The 16,186-nt window shown below is 40.6% G+C and overlaps 1 protein-coding gene across 2 annotated transcripts in view; it reads left to right on the forward strand.

Annotated features, from left to right (window-relative positions):
• Positions 1–16,186, forward strand: part of ZC3H6 (zinc finger CCCH-type containing 6) — a 28,654-nt gene that overhangs the window by 9,490 nt on the left and 2,978 nt on the right. For both annotated transcript variants that reach the window (XM_075089666.1, XM_075089667.1), the window contains exons 2-11: positions 2,687–2,867; positions 4,233–4,358; positions 5,368–5,623; positions 7,516–7,637; positions 10,051–10,167; positions 11,664–11,775; positions 12,353–12,462; positions 13,261–13,514; positions 14,142–14,662; positions 14,921–15,160. In XM_075089666.1, the coding sequence (XP_074945767.1) occupies positions 2,687–2,867; positions 4,233–4,358; positions 5,368–5,623; positions 7,516–7,637; positions 10,051–10,167; positions 11,664–11,775; positions 12,353–12,462; positions 13,261–13,514; positions 14,142–14,662; positions 14,921–15,160 (2,039 nt within the window). The remainder of the gene's footprint in view (positions 1–2,686; positions 2,868–4,232; positions 4,359–5,367; positions 5,624–7,515; positions 7,638–10,050; positions 10,168–11,663; positions 11,776–12,352; positions 12,463–13,260; positions 13,515–14,141; positions 14,663–14,920; positions 15,161–16,186) is intronic.

Consider the following 16,186-nt stretch of genomic DNA (forward strand, 5'->3'; position numbering starts at 1 on the left):
TAAATGTTGAAGGCCATAAGCAAAACCAGTGATGACTGCATTTGCAGTATAGCTAAACTTAAGACATAGCAGGTGAGCAGTTTTCCTTACTATCTAAGTTCCCTTTTGTTTTCCTAGCATCCACGGTTGCATTCAGTGTGTCAGAGGGAACAGCCATGCCTTTAATGGGCTTGTTTTCTGTGAGTTTGTCCTGGCCCTTTCTGTGGCTGCTGCTTTCTGCGTCAACAGCTGTCTGTGGCAGTAGGTCCTAAAAGCTCGCTTGCTACCTGCCGTGAACTTTCTTTTACTGCCTGTCAGTGTGAATGATGGTTGTTCCATGATGCCTTCCACAGCAGAATCTTCTAATCAGATGGAATCTTTTTATGCCCACTTTTTAACATTTTGAAATTTGAAAGCTTCTTATGAACTTTCTTTCCAGTCCTGCTACGTCATGCTACTTAGTGAAACAAACCTCTCTTCAGTACTTGTCTGGAAGATTATTTTCTCCCATACTCCAGAGTACTTTTCTCAATCGCTAGATAGGCTAGCTGCTCCTATGCATTGCTTAGAAATGTTCTTTGAGTCCCCTTCTTGATCATGCAAGACAGCAAAGCATCTTCGTGACCTGGGATGTATATAGCTTGTCTTTACATGGTTGCAGTGGGCTGCCACGAGGTGATGGGAAAATGCTGCAGTTGCTGTAGATACGCTGTTGGATCCCACCAGTAGTTGAGAATTACAGGTGAAACGGTGGTACCTTGAAATTGATGGATTCCCTTAGTTTTTCTCCAGAGCCTTTATGCGAGTCAATAACCTGAATGTGTTTTCTTCCATTTTTTTGGCTGGTTAGTGACCTATAATCATACCTTGATGTTTTTTTGTTTGGTTTATTGTTTCCCATGGCATGATGGTTTCTAAGAGCATTTAGTTCTAAGAAGTTGAAGGACATAAGAGGTGACAATACAGCAGTCATGTCTTCTCCTGGGCATATCCCTTTACGCTCTTACAAAAAGTCACAACTTCGGGTTGCTTCTAACTTCCTAACCACCATTTTTTTTACTGTGAACACTCGGGTCCTTCACTTCCTGGGGAATTCTTCCCCTTCTGACTATCCGCAGTCCCTTGGAGTAGGCAGAGTTGATGATCATCAGGTTAGCTGATACCTTGTGAATACAGGATTGAGGTGGGCAAAGGGTGACGGTTCCCCCCGTGCTGCGCCGCCATGTGCTGAGTCTGGTACATTCATAGAGCAAGGGTTTCAGACACTGTAGGACTGGTGGCATTTTCAAGTAATCTCTTTGCAAAAATTCAGGACTGAGTTTCTGTAAGGTTCTACAATGCCTGCAAAGGCTGAATGTAGAAATAATTAAATGTAATGTAGAAATAATTAAATAGAGCTAATTATAAATGTTTAAAAGCAGTAAATTCTTCCACAACCAAAACCCAGCAAATACCAAATAGTAGAAGGGTAGTCGAGATTGCTTCAGCAGTGTGTCTGAAATACGGATAACAAATAGATTAGCTGGTGTTTTGTCAAAATGTTCCCTTCATTGCAAAATATTTTCAGGGCTGTTATTTGGGTCAGTAGACAAAAGTTTAAATAAAGTCTTATGTACTCACAGAAACTTCCCCCCCCCTCCCCCCCCCGACTGATGGAGATAAGCAGAAGCCTTTCTGTTATTTAGTCTACAAGCACTGTGTTACATTTTGTGGTGGGTTTTTTTTTTTTACTCCAATCTGAAGTTTTTTGAGATAGTCACATTCATATGCAGAAGTTACGTTCACGTGCATATTGTTCCATTTACAGTATTTATTGATGTATGAAACAACCCCCTACGAATGTCAGTTACAAATTTTAAGAAGAGAAACCCCACCCTGGGTAGCTTACAAGAAGTAGCATCATAAGATTTCTGTTTTCTGTCAGGTGTTAGATCCTAGCAAATGAAATTCAAATGTTAACTACTCCTTGTCAGCTGCTACTACTAATTTCTTCTGAAGAATCCACTTAACCGCTAAATTAATTCTCCTTTTCAAATTGCTCTTGATTTTGGCCATTACACCCTAGATACTACAGACCCACCTTTAGTTGCAGGAGCTGGCATGCTGAAGGAAATGTGGTTGTATTACTCTGCATTGTTTTTCCGGCAGCGCCCTACTACTGCTCTTCATTATTGCTACTCTTTAACTACATGGTTTTCAGAGAGTTTTAATTGCTTTTAATTTTGATCGTATCTGTTCGGCAAAGACAGCACCATAAAGGCACGTAATAGCATTGTAGTAGAAGTGGTTAAACTAGTGGTTAACTAGAAATGGTTAAAGTACCTCTTCAGTTTGAAATGTGTCTAAAGGCAGCAGTGCTCTGTATTGAGGCAGGTTTTTGTATCTAGGTTGGAGAAACTTATTTAAGAAGAGAAGACCTTTGGTCCAAGAAGCTAAAAAAAAAAAGTTTTAAAACTTTTTACTTTCGCAAGACAATTCAAAGCCATTTAATGGTTTGCATTCCATTTTTCTTTAACTATAAAAGCAAATTCTAAAATCCTAGTAGTTAGTTCTTGGAGTGTAACATGTATTAAAAAGTATATCCACATGTGAAAAAATATAACTGGTGGAAAGAAATACTGGGCGTGTTTGTTTTTACAGTGCTGTTGGACAGATGAGATGGATAATAACATGTAATTTTATTGTATCAATATTTTTCCTCCTACAGAGAAGATGGAGAGTTGGAAGATGGTGAGATAGATGATGCAGCATATGAAGATGTGAAAGAATATGGTACAAAAAGCGATGATAAACAGAAAAATGAAAAAGGACATAGAAAATCACGGAAGAAACGCAAAAAAGAGAAAGAAAAGAAAAAATCAAAAAGGAGAAGGCGGGATAAGCATAAGGTTAGGAAATGCAAAGCAAAATATTGGAGGTGCTTACTTTAATTCCAGGTTTAGACAAGAATCCAGGGAATTAGAGAAGAAAACTCTTTTGGTTTTATTACTGTCTAGGCAGTCTTTGGTCTCTGACGGAAGATTTGAGATTCCTGTCTTATCAATGCACTTCAGTATTAAAGAATTTGTTTAGATCAACTTTCGACACATGGAAGTGCATATTCATACATTTCAGTGCCAGTTTATGTAGGGTAAGAGACAATAAATCATTAAATAATCCAGCCATAGCGCATTTCAAATGATAGTTTGGAAGCTTGCTTGTTAGCCTTGCCTAAACGCATTTTCATAAACTTGGTTTTCATCTGTTTGTGTTTAAAAGAAGTACAAAATCAGATTGCGGGTGTAATGTGTTATTGGTGATATACATCTTCATCAGATCCTTATTTATTTCAGTATTTCTTTTCATAGCAGTTTCCAAAATACTGTCATTTCTGAGTGTTTTACTCCCTGACGCTGTCTGTGGTTGTGGTAGTTCTGACACGAAAGGCCAGAGTCTTAAACCACTTCTTAAATCGTTTAAACCTTAAGCAGCGGCATAAGTTAAGCACTGGCCACTGACAGTGGTGATGGTAGCTGAACCATAGCGAGTGAGAGTTTTTTAGGATAAGAGGCAAAATGTAAATGTATCAGTTTCGCTTTTTGTGCTAATTACCATATTTATGAAAAGAAAAGATTTCAGGCTTGGTAAGTGAATTCTTCAGTAAAGTTCATTACGGTGTTTCTAATATATATTTTAGTCAACTTAAAAAAATGCAAGAGATTCACAAGATTTTAACCTAGAAAATTAGACCTGATGGTCCGTTTCTAAAAATCACAAGAATATAGTATTCTTGTATGGTTTCCCCTCTAAATTTTCTGCGAAACAATACATCTAAATAAAACATTCATAATGAAGTAACACTGAGTTTTCTCCCCGCAGAAGATGACAGGATGCTAATCATTTCTATGGTCATATGCAAGTTACTAGCCCTCTCCCAGATTCGTTAGCCTTCCAGCAGCATCCCTGCTCTGTTGCAAAGAAGCAGGGCTGAGAGCCCGGTAGGAAGCTGATCTAACCCAGAGAAACCACATAGCCCTCAGTGTTTACATTCGGAAGCCTCATTGGATCAGATCTCTTTCTCTGATAAAAGGAGTGGGTCATCAAAGAGTTTGCTTTCTTTAGCTTCCCCCTGAAGCAGAGGTTTGTGAGAGTTAAGAAAACACTTCCATTTATTTATTGGGCTAATGCTTCCTCTCAGTTCATATAGAGCAGACCAGTTAGATAAGGGATTACCTAACAACGTTTGAGAGCACCATTTTCTTCTTTTTTTTCAGCATAACTCCCCTTCCAGTGATGACAGTTCAGACTACAGCCATGACTCTGATATTGAGCGTACAGAAAGACCACATAAAAAGAGTAGCAGCTCTTCATACAGAGATTACGATTCTTCGTTCAGTCAGGTAGTATTTTTTTAAACTGATTTCTCATGTGTTTATTTAGGTGTGATTTAAAAAATGCAAATGTAAATGATGCAGTTTTTGAAGGCTGACTTGGTCACAGTGCCCGTTCTCACAGATTTCAGGAAATACATCTAGTTCTCATCTCCTTGGGTAGATTTCCAAATGTAAAGCATAATCTGTGGCATGAATGTAGGTGGTATAAACAAGCCTGATGCTATTTCTTTCCTCCATCAGGCAACAATTAAGATATCTTTATTACTGCCTACATTGGATTTAGATGGTATTAAGAGGAAACAGCTCTTGAAAAGCCACCTTTAAACATCTAGAGTTGATTCTGGTTTCTGATAGTTCAATTTGTCTTGGCTTTTCTCAGTCTGCAGCTCCATAGCCCTGCTGAGACCACTGGGTGAAATAGAATGCTGTTCTCTAAAGCTGCCATAGAGCAGCTGGAGGCTTGGTGAAACTCAGGTACTTCAGAGGAGAGGAGACTTTCCTTTTAGCCTGAAAGCATTCCAGCAACCTCTAAGCCAGCTGAATTTATTAACTGAAGATCCTGTCTGCAGAAACAGGAGAAGGGACAGTGCTGGCTTAGGAGTGGCGATAAGCAATATTTCACCCTGACTGACAGAGACAGGACGGGTTGTTTCATCTGTGTCCAAGATCGTCAGGATCATGAATGGAAAAAATTAATCATAGTTTGTCTAAGTAGTGCTTAGAACCCTTAGAACGGCATACGTTAAAATGCTTTGTCAACCCCACTGAAAAGTCTTCTGGAGTATGGGTGCTGATGCTGTTCTTTTGTCCTCTTTCCTATTCTGACGCATTAAGAATCAAAAGTACTGATTTTTACTAAATAACTGATTGTCACTGTTTGTTATTAACACTTGTTTGTGCAAATCTGGTAGACAGCATGACAATAAAGCGGTGAAAACACTTTTGTAGAGCAGTTTGGAGGGGTGTTTTTTGCAATATTGAGTTGCTTCTGAACAATGCAATCCCTTTCATACAGCATGGACACGTATCAGGAAATTACATGAGTTCACAGAAAATGCAACATAAAAAAAATGTAAAAAGTAAGGACTATGACGACTATAGTCATTACAGTGATGAAAACTTTGGTAATTATAACGAGGAAGAAAAGGATGAAGATTTTGCTGATCAGCTTAAACAATACAGGCAAGCTAAAGAGACCTCCAGTACTGATTTAGGACCTCCGTTCCCAAAAGAACCAGTGAAAAAACAGGGGATGAAAGGGATCCAGAAAGGTAAGATAATTTGAATCGTTAACTATAGTAACGGGTGGTGGCAGCAGTTGTATCGTGCATCATTTTAGGATGTTTGTCCTGAGAGCTGAAGGAAGAAAGCTGCCAGTGGTGGCTTTGCTATGAGCCTGCAGTCTCCCATCAGTAAGTGATCACGCTGTTCGTCGAGAAGGAATAACGTCACATGGTCCCACCAATGCATATATTGAAGAAAAAAATAAAGTGTTGGGTAATGTGTACGTAGTAAATAAAGAAATAAAACCCTATTAAAAAGCCAAGATCTTTGTTGTGTAACTGCTTGAGTAAGAAATCACAGGGCTGTAAAGTGACTTTCTGGTGGTAGTTTATGAAAATCTGAAATGGGACTTGATTGGGGGGAGGAATGTAAATATGTCAATTCCAAAATCTAATTTAGGGCCCTGCCCCTCCTCCCAAAAATTTAGGTACCTAGAAATTTTGATAGGTGCCTGAATACTGTTATTACTCTGCCCCACAAGTATGCTAGTATCCTTTCATTTTTGTTTTCACAACTTCTCTTGCATTCAAAGCTAGGCCGATACAAATGCTGGTGAAGAAGTATTCCTGTTAAGCGACGTATTCCTGAGAGAGTCCTGCTGCCCTTATTTCATGCCTTACTTATATAAGCCTAGTTATGCAAGCCTTCTTGCTTGCACCTTTCATTTGGTGTCTCACCATTTCCTTGCCAGTGTGATGCAGTTCAGGAGCCAGCTTGCATCTCTGGCCTCCGTGTTATGAAGGGACTTCTGACTCCCCAGTTGTCTTGCAGTACTGCATATTCTACCACTGTGGGTGTGGAAGGTTAGGCGGTGGAGGCGGTGCGTACCATTGACAGAGATAGCCTGATCTGCAGTCTCAAAATGCTTAACTTGTTCTCATCCCTTTTTCTGTGAGATAAAGTTCTCATTTCAGAAACTGTCGATTCGGTTTGCAAGATTTTCTCCCTTTAATCGTGGCTGGCTTAAAGCTTGTCTCTCAGGCAAAATAGGAGCAGGTTTTTGTATGACAGTATGAATACCTGACTAGTTCTTGGGAAGATACTGTGTGTTACAAAAAGGTAGCAAGCTGTCTTTCATTTACTACAGTGAAAATTTATTGTATTCTGTTTTGGTTCACAATAAAATAAATTGGCAGAAGATTGGCAGAATCTTTTTAGCTGAGACAAAAATGGCTTTTCATGTGCTGCTTGGCAATACTGCTTCAAAATCTCTGTCGGCAAGTCACCTGAGATGAAGTCAAGGTGTTTTCGCTGGAATGAGCCTTGGTGGCATGGGTGGCTGCCACCTGAAGCGGGCATGGACTTTCCAACTGGTTTTCCTTGGTTTTAAATTGGTGAGAAAGCAGATACTTTGTCTCGGTTTTAGTTGAGATCATGACTCCTGGCATGCTGCTGCTGGATAATTAAACATTCTTATATTCAAAGGTGTTCTGTCATATTTCTTAGGTTGTGATCTCAGGTTTCTCGCATGTTGTGACAATGAAACGTAGACGCACGCGTGGGTGCCTGTTGTACTCGTCAGTTCTCTGTTCAGAAAGCGACCAAAACGCACAGAATATTTCAAGTATTTGGGCTGGTCGGAAATAACATGCCTGCACTTCTAATTGTGAGACGCCGCTTTGAACAAGATTAATTTTATATTCAGTTTGTCAGTCTGCTATTGATTTGAAGAGCTTTTCGAAGAGCAGGCAGTTGCACAGAATTACAATTGGCTGGTGTAGTTGTACTTGCCAACTTGTGATTCGAGATAGTATTTAGGAATTCAGGCTGCAAAAAGGTAGGTATTTAGTTTGTTAGATTTGCCTGTATTCGATGTCACTAGATAACCATTTTTCTTTACTTTCTGAGGTCGTTTAAAGAGGTCATTGCTGTTTTTCAGGTATTTCTCCGAGAGGTAATAATTATAATGTTGGTCGGGGACGTGGAATGCAAAAGAAATTGAAGCGTAAAGACCGTGGAAGGGGAAGAGGGGGCAATAAAGGATCTGATGGCTTTCATGAGGTACGTGGAATTAAAACTAAACTCCTAATGTAGTTGTTTCAAATGACTGGATGCTTTGCTTTAACAGAAGAGTATTAAAAAATATATATCTTTAAGCTTTGTTCTCTTATCTAGAAAATTACTAGAATTTTCCAACACTTGATGTACGAAGTATAATTAATAACTTAAGCTAATACGTAATTTTCTTGTTTTTCTTGGAAATATGAAAAACTAGTAGAAAGTGGTTTATGAGCTTTGGAGTTTGCAGGAATTTCAGTGTTAACTGTATCTGAAATAAGATGTTTTGCTACTACCAACCAGTTCACGTCAGATTTTTCAGCAAAGCAAAGGGACGGCTTCTTCCAGTTTCTGAATCGTGAAGAATTCTCCTCCTCTTTCCATAGCTGTGACTGTGGAAATGGAAATACACGTGACCTTGGTTTTCATTTAGTAATTCTTTGCACAGGCATTAGAGGAAATGGAGTGTTCAGTATTTGCACAATTTTTGTCAGTTTCTCACTCCGATCTTCATTTAAATGAAAAACAATACAAAATGGATGATTAATGGATCAAATGCATCCATGGCTGAAAAACATTATTTAAGCCAAATCATATTTAAGTCTGTATACTGCAACTAAAATGTCTGTGGTTCTCCTCCCTCCTGCACTCAAGAATGTGCGCGGCTGGCTTCTCACGAACGTGGCAATGTGTAATTCAGCCATGTTAATTTTTCCCTGTGTTCTCCAGCTGGCCTAACTCTCTGGGGCTCCTGGGTGGTCCTGATCAGATTTTCCTTTCCCTGCCCTGCATGTGGTAGGGAAAAGGGCCGCCGTTTGATCTCTTAGGGTGATGCCTCATTTATAGGACTCCTCCTTCCTGTTGCTGTAGAGAGTGCCCTGTCCAGCGCCGTCTCCCCAGCCGTGGGGAAGGGTGGAGGCGAGGAGGCAGCTGCGGGCAGGCCCCAGCAGGGCCGGGAGGCGGAAAACAAAAAGCTGGGCTCCTGGCTACAGCAAAATAATGAATTCTGCGACGCAGCTGCTGAGCTGGGCCGTGTGGTGGGGTAATCGCCAAGGCTTCCGAGCCGCATGGCGACGTCCCTGGGATTCTCGGGGACATGGTGGGGGCGTCTGAACCTTCCCCGGGCCGTTGTTTCAAGTGCTTTGCGGTGTGGGACGGTTGCTGGTTTGCAATGCTCCCGGAGAGACTTGGAGCATCTTGTGTACGTGATATTTGTGTTAACCTTGAAGAGGATCAGGTATTTGATTCAGAGCTGCTTTGTCTGGAGCAGCTGAGATTTCTTTGGATTTAATGTGTTCAGAGTAGAAAACGGGTCTTGACTGATCCAGCAGTGGCATTCCTAGCTCGAAGATTTCTGCTTCTCAGCATCAACAAAATCCGCAAATCATTGTTAGTGTTAATGTTTTGTGACATTGCTCAATCTGCCAAGCAAAATGAGACCGGACGCTTGATGTGCTGATGCTCGTGTGTGCTCATGATGCGGTGTGATGACTGTGGAGAACCACATCCATTCTGTTTCAGAAGTTCCCACTCAGCAGTCAGATCCCTGCTCATTTTTGTGAACACTGGAAGCGTCTGTTCCCCTCTGTTGTCAGATCAGTAGGCAACCACCTAGCACTGTGAAGATGATGTTTGTTTCTACCCTCTGTTGCAGCATCATGGACAGCAGCTCAATAAAGGCTGTCTACGTCCGTGACTTCACTGCCAGGCCCCCTCAACACCTCTCCCAGACTCTCTAGTCAGATCGGAGTTTACTGCGCTTTCTTTAGTTTCTCTCAAGTGCAGATGGCACGTGGGAATCAAATCATAAGAGGGAGCAATTATTTGCCTCACCAGACACATAATAATTCTTCTGTGTTAGGTCATAATTGAATTCTGCTTCCTCTCTGCTTTGCGTCATGGTATAAGCGAACAGGTTGTTTTCTTCTAGCAGGAGAAAAAAGGGAGAAAAAAGAAGATAGAGAATCTGGAGAGACCAATCGCATGAGAAGCACGTAGAGGGGAAGGATTGGCAAAGCGCAGCCTTGTGGCTATGATTGTGGTCTGGAAGCCTGGGTGATTACTCAGCTCCTGGCCATCTGCAGAGGTGCCCTTAATCAGGGGGCGGTTGGCACTGGCTTAGTGGGTGCCCAGGAGTCAGCCCCGCTTTCCAGCATCGTCAGATGAAGCATGAGATACCTGTCTGTTCCCTAAAGTTCTTTGTGTCTGTTACATGGTTTATAAAAGACTCTGTATTAAAGCAGCTAAGAAAAAGTGTGTGTATTTACCTTTGAGCTGTGAGTATAATAATTTTAAGAACTTAAATCATGATGTAGTTGATCACATTTTGGGGTAACAAGGGCACCAGGTATGCTCAAACAGTTTTGCAACTGCGCTTAGTAAGTAAGCCTCAGTAGGATTTTCATTTTTCTTACAGGATGGCAAACCAGTGAAGAAATGGGTTAATATGAGTCAGGAGTTCATAAATCAGCATACAGTGGAACACAAAGGCAAACAGATTTGTAAATATTTCCTTGAAGGAAGATGCATTAAGGTAATTATGCACTGTGTCTGTCGGTTGTCGTCTTGGTGTGAGGAAGGGGAGAAGGTGCTCTGTTCTTTTGTGCTTCAGCTGATGCAAAGGAGACTTGTATGTTGAAACTCTGGTTTGATTTCTGCTGTTCTGTGTGTTTATAGATAAATGCCAACAGAAGTGCTTGTGGAGATATATCCTCTTCTGTTACACATTTTGAATTACAACAAATTCTATTAAAAAAAAAGATTGTGTTTGCTTATTAGTATATACAGGAAAAATATCTGTGATAGTATCATAATCTTACACCGACAGTGTATCGTATGGAAATATACAAATCTTACGAGTATGGAATCTGTAAATGGGCAATGATTTCTGAATGTATTAGATTTTCTCTATTATGTGCTACAGCTTATTTCAAAACATTGAAGGAATTGCTTAATTATGCTAAATTATTTCTCTCTCTAAAGTAAAAAGCGGGGTTGTAGTAATAGTTCCCCTTCCAAAGAATCATCTTCCTTCAGCCAGCAAGTGGAAGGCAGCAGAAAGAAGAGAATGCTATTCAGAGCAGTCAGCTGTCAAGCAAAAGCCCTAGCAAGACAGTCTCTTATTACATTAAAAAAATTGTTATTGCTTCATTTTGAAGCTTATGCTGCTGTGGAGTTGAATCCTCTGATGTGAGACTAGTTCAGTCAGTTATAAACACACTTAAGAGAAACTGCATGCTTCTCCAATAAGTGAGTGCGCCATTTATATTTGGTTCTTCTGTGTATTTAGACATAGAATATTTTCTGTTTCTTTTTCAAATGGTTAAAGTAAAGTTGAAAATTAGTATGCTTTTTTCCCAAACGGGGGGATTGAAAACAATGCATTTGCTGCTGCCTTTACGTATTTTCATATGCCGTGCTCAGTAAGATGAGTATTTGCTGCCACCTTCAGGTTTAAAACAAGTGGCTGAAAGAGCACGTAGTGTATTTTTCATGAAAATAAACACAAAAAATATGCAAAAAACCCCTCTCCCACCAGGTAATCCTAATGTGTAACATGGTGTAGTTGATACAAACTTGGTATTTCCTACATGGAAGAGTCTTAATACTTTGTTTCTTGGACTACTTTAAGTTCTCCCATGCACCCTTAAAACAGAATCAGGTTTCCTGATCAAGTGCATAATTGTTTATATGGAAAAGAATTTCAGTAAAGGAGTTGTTTAAATGCCTTTTCAGTGGAAATTGCTAGGTGGAGGCAGAGAAGCGAACTGGTACTGTAAGGCCAGCTTGTTTTCTCTGACCACTGCATATATTCCTGACTGAATCCCAATTCAGGAATTGTTTCTCTATGTCCAGCCCCCCCACCCCCCTTCAAGTTTTTAGGGACATGCTTATAATGCAATTCTGTGTTAGCAGAGATAAAAAAGTTTAAATTCAGCTAAAGAGGATGTTTTTCTTTAAATATGAAATGGAATTTCTCAGCATTTTAGATTGATAATGGTTTTTCTTTGTTTGTTTGTTTGTTTCCAGGGAGAGCAGTGTAAATTTGATCATGATGCAGAGATTGAAAAGAAGAAGGAAATCTGCAAATTTTACATACAGGGTTACTGCACCAAAGGAGAAAACTGCATTTATTTGCACAATATCCTTTAAGAAAAAATACTTGAATTAAACTGAAATTTTATATTTACTCTTAATCGTTGTCAGTGATTTTTAAGGGTAGCTGTTTCTTTTCTTAAAAGACTATACTAAAGACTATGGAGATTTACTACAAGGAGATTATTTTTCTGCTCAGATAATTAGGAGGAAAAAATATGTATACAATTACTGATTTTTTTGGTTTTAAGGATTTTTAATGTTTTAAAAGATAAAACCCCTTGAAGTTAGGTGCACTTGTCCACATACTTTTAAAAACCTGACCTGTTTTCGTTTGTTGTAAAGGACTTGTATTTTATTCTGGAATTGAGACCTTCATCTTTTTAATCGCGATTTTAGAATTAAGTCAAAAATAATGTTAAGGCCACAGCAATGTAATTATTAGTAGAATGTTAAATGGAGCTAGGAAGTAAGTTTGTTATTAGCTTTCAAAATTCTTAACATATTGCTTTGGAAAGATTTAAGTACTGGTGAACGATAGTTGACAGCTGAATTTCATGAACTTGCCAAAAAGTGCAAACTAGAAATCAGCCTTTGTTAGGAAACCTTAATACATTGATTACATGAATTCCCTTGCAAGTTCTACCATACAGGAGCAAAATGCTATCAAGGAGATAAGTGCAAATTTTCTCATGCTCCCCTGACTGCAGAAACAAAAGAGCTGTTGGATAAGGTGAGCAATACTTAGTCGGTAAACACAACGTTCGTCGCTCGAAAGAATGGGGGGTGTTGCTTGGACTTTTCTGTGGGATTCTCGTGGAGTGTGATGCTAAACAGTAATGATGTTGAGCTTCCCTGGTGCTCTTCAGCACAGTAAGTCTGTGACCAGGTTCAATACTAGGGATTCCCTTTGCTATCAGTTACTTAGTTATGTTTTTAGCCATATCAAACTTGTTTATTTTCATAACTCAAGTTTCTGCCCATGAACTTTCTTTTTTGTACCTTTGTATGGAAATCTTCATGTACTCTGTAACAAGGAGCGTGACTTTTATGTTGTCTACCTTGAGTGGCCCAGAGGTTAGATGTCGTCTGACTTCTTTCTGCACTCAGGGTGGAGAAAGGAATGAGGTGCCTCCTCAGAATGATTCATGCAGTCTTGACCTTTGTGTTAAGTAGGTTATTCGTGTCTCTCTCCAGTTACTATATAACAGGCCTTAAAAGAAAGCCGGCCTGAATTTAACACAAGAAACATTGAGTCCTAGAATATTCAGTTTCTGCCACTCAAAATTATTGTTTGAAGGAAATGGACTCCTGAAATTGTCCTTTCCTGACTACAGAAATAGTCTTCTTCCTGGCTGTGAGTCGGTGTCCTGTGGAACAAGTAATAATAGATTTACAATTCCTCTGAGTTCGATGTCAATACGTAGTAGTGTTGTAGCAGGTAATTATATGTAGATGGAAAGTGCAAGACTAAACTGGGTTGCATGTGTTGCACAATTAAGGAAGCGTTTGCAAATTGCTTTGTTTCTAGGTTTTGAATACTGAGGAGGAACCACAAAACGAAGATGAGAAGGAACTGGAGGAGCTCAGAAAGCGTGGCATAGTTCCCCTACCTAAGCCACCACCAGGTGTTGGACTCCTGCCAACCCCACCAGAGCAATACCCGTTTTCTGAGTCTGATATAGAAAATTATCAAGATCCTTCAGGAGAATATAAGAAAATCCCATCTCTCTTTGAAATAGTTGTGAAGCCCACTGTGGATTTAGCACACAAAATTGGAAAAAAGTAGGTTTCAGAATTTTGTGTAGAGCTCTCCTTAAAACATGGCTGCATGAATATTTAGACAGTTCTTTTCATTTCTGGCAGAAGTACATACTTCTGAGTACATGGCTAAGGCAATGATCTGTCAAATATTGGCTATCATAATTATTTACTTACTTAATCCTTCCCATAGAAGAGAACTTACTGAGCCTTGACCTTCCAGAAAGTTGCTCCGTTGGCTCTTGTTTTTGGCTCTGTGCCTGCCTTGCCTGTCTCCATTTACAGGTTCAGCAAAGTTTATTCTCTTCTGAACTCTTCTTATAGTTAGTTTTTTCTTGACCGAAGCCAATCGACACTCCTGCTGGCGACTGTTGGCCTCGGGATGTTTAAAACTCTCAGTTGCAGCAGATGTCCAGTTCTGCATGTGCTAATGCAGAAAAAATGTTATACTTCCAGACAAGCTCTGCCACGTGTAACGTGTATAGATACTCTCTTTGAACATTATTTTGCTTCTTTCAGATTTTTATCCAACTTACGATCAAACAAGTATGAACGGACATCTGTAAGAGTGAGGAGGGGGAGGAGATAGCCCATAGGCTGTTGATCTTCATAGGTGCAAAATTTGATTCACTAATTTTCTCTTGCCTGCAGGCCACCAACCTTCTATAACAGTGCATCACCGCCAAGACCGCCGTTTCAGGGAAATGACCCACATTCTCAGCATATGTATAATCCAGGTTCAAGTCCAGGGCCGGGACCCGGCATGTCACAAGGACATAACGGGCCGCCGATGCACCCAGGTTCTCCTGGACATCATCCATGCGCAGGGCCTCAAGGCCCAGGGATGCCACAAAGTCCTCCTATGCAGGGTGTTCCGCCAGGCTTTCTCGGACCACAGAACCAGACTGGTATGCCTATGCAAGGACAGCAAGGTGGTCCACCTCTCACGCCACCAGGTCTCGGTGGATCTTACAATGCCCCAGGAGTTCAAGGACATATGGTGAATATGCCGAGAGAGAATCATTGTCCTCCGGGGCCACAATACCAGCAGATTCCTGGTGAACGGCAGCAGAATATGAATTACGAGCCTATTCAGAACCCAGCTGATTTCTATGACAATTACTATTCTCATCAAGCCGTACATAACTTCCAGCCAGCTAATAACTCTGGTGGTAAGGACATTTAAAAATTGTTCCTTGGTATGGTGCTTTGCAGTTGTGCGGTATTAAAACATTCACGGCTCCAAAGCTGAGCAGCTGAAAGAATCTTGGCTAGAAAGCCAAACCTCCTGGGTTGTCTTCAGTGTATACGCTTTTCCAGTCGTGTAATATAAGTCACGCTAGTTTTGCTTGATTGTGTTTTATGTTTTATCTCCTCTGCTGTAAAAGCTTCTGTAGGTTAGCTGCTAACTGGTTTTTTTTGTACGGCAGATGGAACGTGGCACGGAGAATTTACAGATCACCAGGCTCACCTCATGGCTCAAGAGTCACATCAAGGTGGAGGCGAGTCAGACTGCATGAGTAGCCATATGGGCCATAAACCAGCCATTAATGTGCCGGATTTTCTTCCAGCAATGCAGAAGGCCCTTTATGTAAGACTTAGTCAAAAGCATCAAAGAGATGGAGACTCTGTCAGCAGCCAGGGTCAGAGGGCAATGAGCAAAGACGAAGGTAAGGATAATTTTCGTAGAGTTCTAAACGTAATTATTGACCATGTATTAGCCTGGAACAAACCTGTTGACTTGGATTTTCATCGCGTTACCATTCACAATTATTGTTAATGTGCAAGACCAACACAATATTTTCAGCTGAATATACTTGCTTTCCTTCCCAGCTTGTTCCAGGATTTTAGTATGCACTTAGTTGCTGCATCCCAATTCCAAGTGGAAAGATCTGTGGATAATTTTTGGATATAGTTTGTGCTTTTAAGAGGTTCTGTTGTTGATAACTTCTTAAAATCCCTGATTGAAAGAGGAGGGTTGTTATTTCCATCTGCCAGTACTGCGAGTGCAACTTAGATTCTGTTTATTCAGTTGCGCCTCTTGATCTTTTCTGCATATTCTGTTTCTCTAGAGGAGTATTTTTTCCTCTGTGATATCTGAATTTTTCAGTGTTTAATATGAGTGTCTCTTCTGTAACCTGGACAACAGAGCACAGTGAGCCTGCAGATCCGATATGACCACACAGAGTACGTTTGTCCCTTGGCCCGCTCCCTGCTGCACCCTTTTCTGAGGCTGCTAGGTTATGTGACCAGAAATGCGCCTTCTGTCTGACCCAAAGGCAGTTGCTGTATCAAATGATTTCAAGGATATTGCCAATGAGAGAGATCTGGAAGTGCAGCCCTTCAGGCTACCTACAAAACCAGAGCGACCTAGAGGAATCTACTCCGAACTGGAGACTCCTCACCGGTGCTTTAGGGCGACTGGCCCTTCTGTATAGAGAGCTTTTGCAAAGCAGTATAACGGAAATATGTTCCTATCAGCTGCCTCCAGCGACACGTCGCTCCCTGTTGTTGATACAAGAAGCGTTGAGGAAACGTGTGTTATTGTGTGTTAGATCATGGTCATGGTGGTGGGTTTTGCCTTCGTTTCTCATTTTATTGAGCCAGAATAGACCAGTAGTCTTCAGTGAGTAGGCAAGTTTAGGATGTGGACCTGAGCGCACAGCTGTGTTGATAAGGCTTTCCAGGAAATTGCA

Source organism: Phalacrocorax aristotelis, chromosome 3 (assembly GCF_949628215.1).
Source record: "Phalacrocorax aristotelis chromosome 3, bGulAri2.1, whole genome shotgun sequence".
Taxonomy (NCBI): Eukaryota; Metazoa; Chordata; class Aves; order Suliformes; family Phalacrocoracidae; genus Phalacrocorax; species Phalacrocorax aristotelis.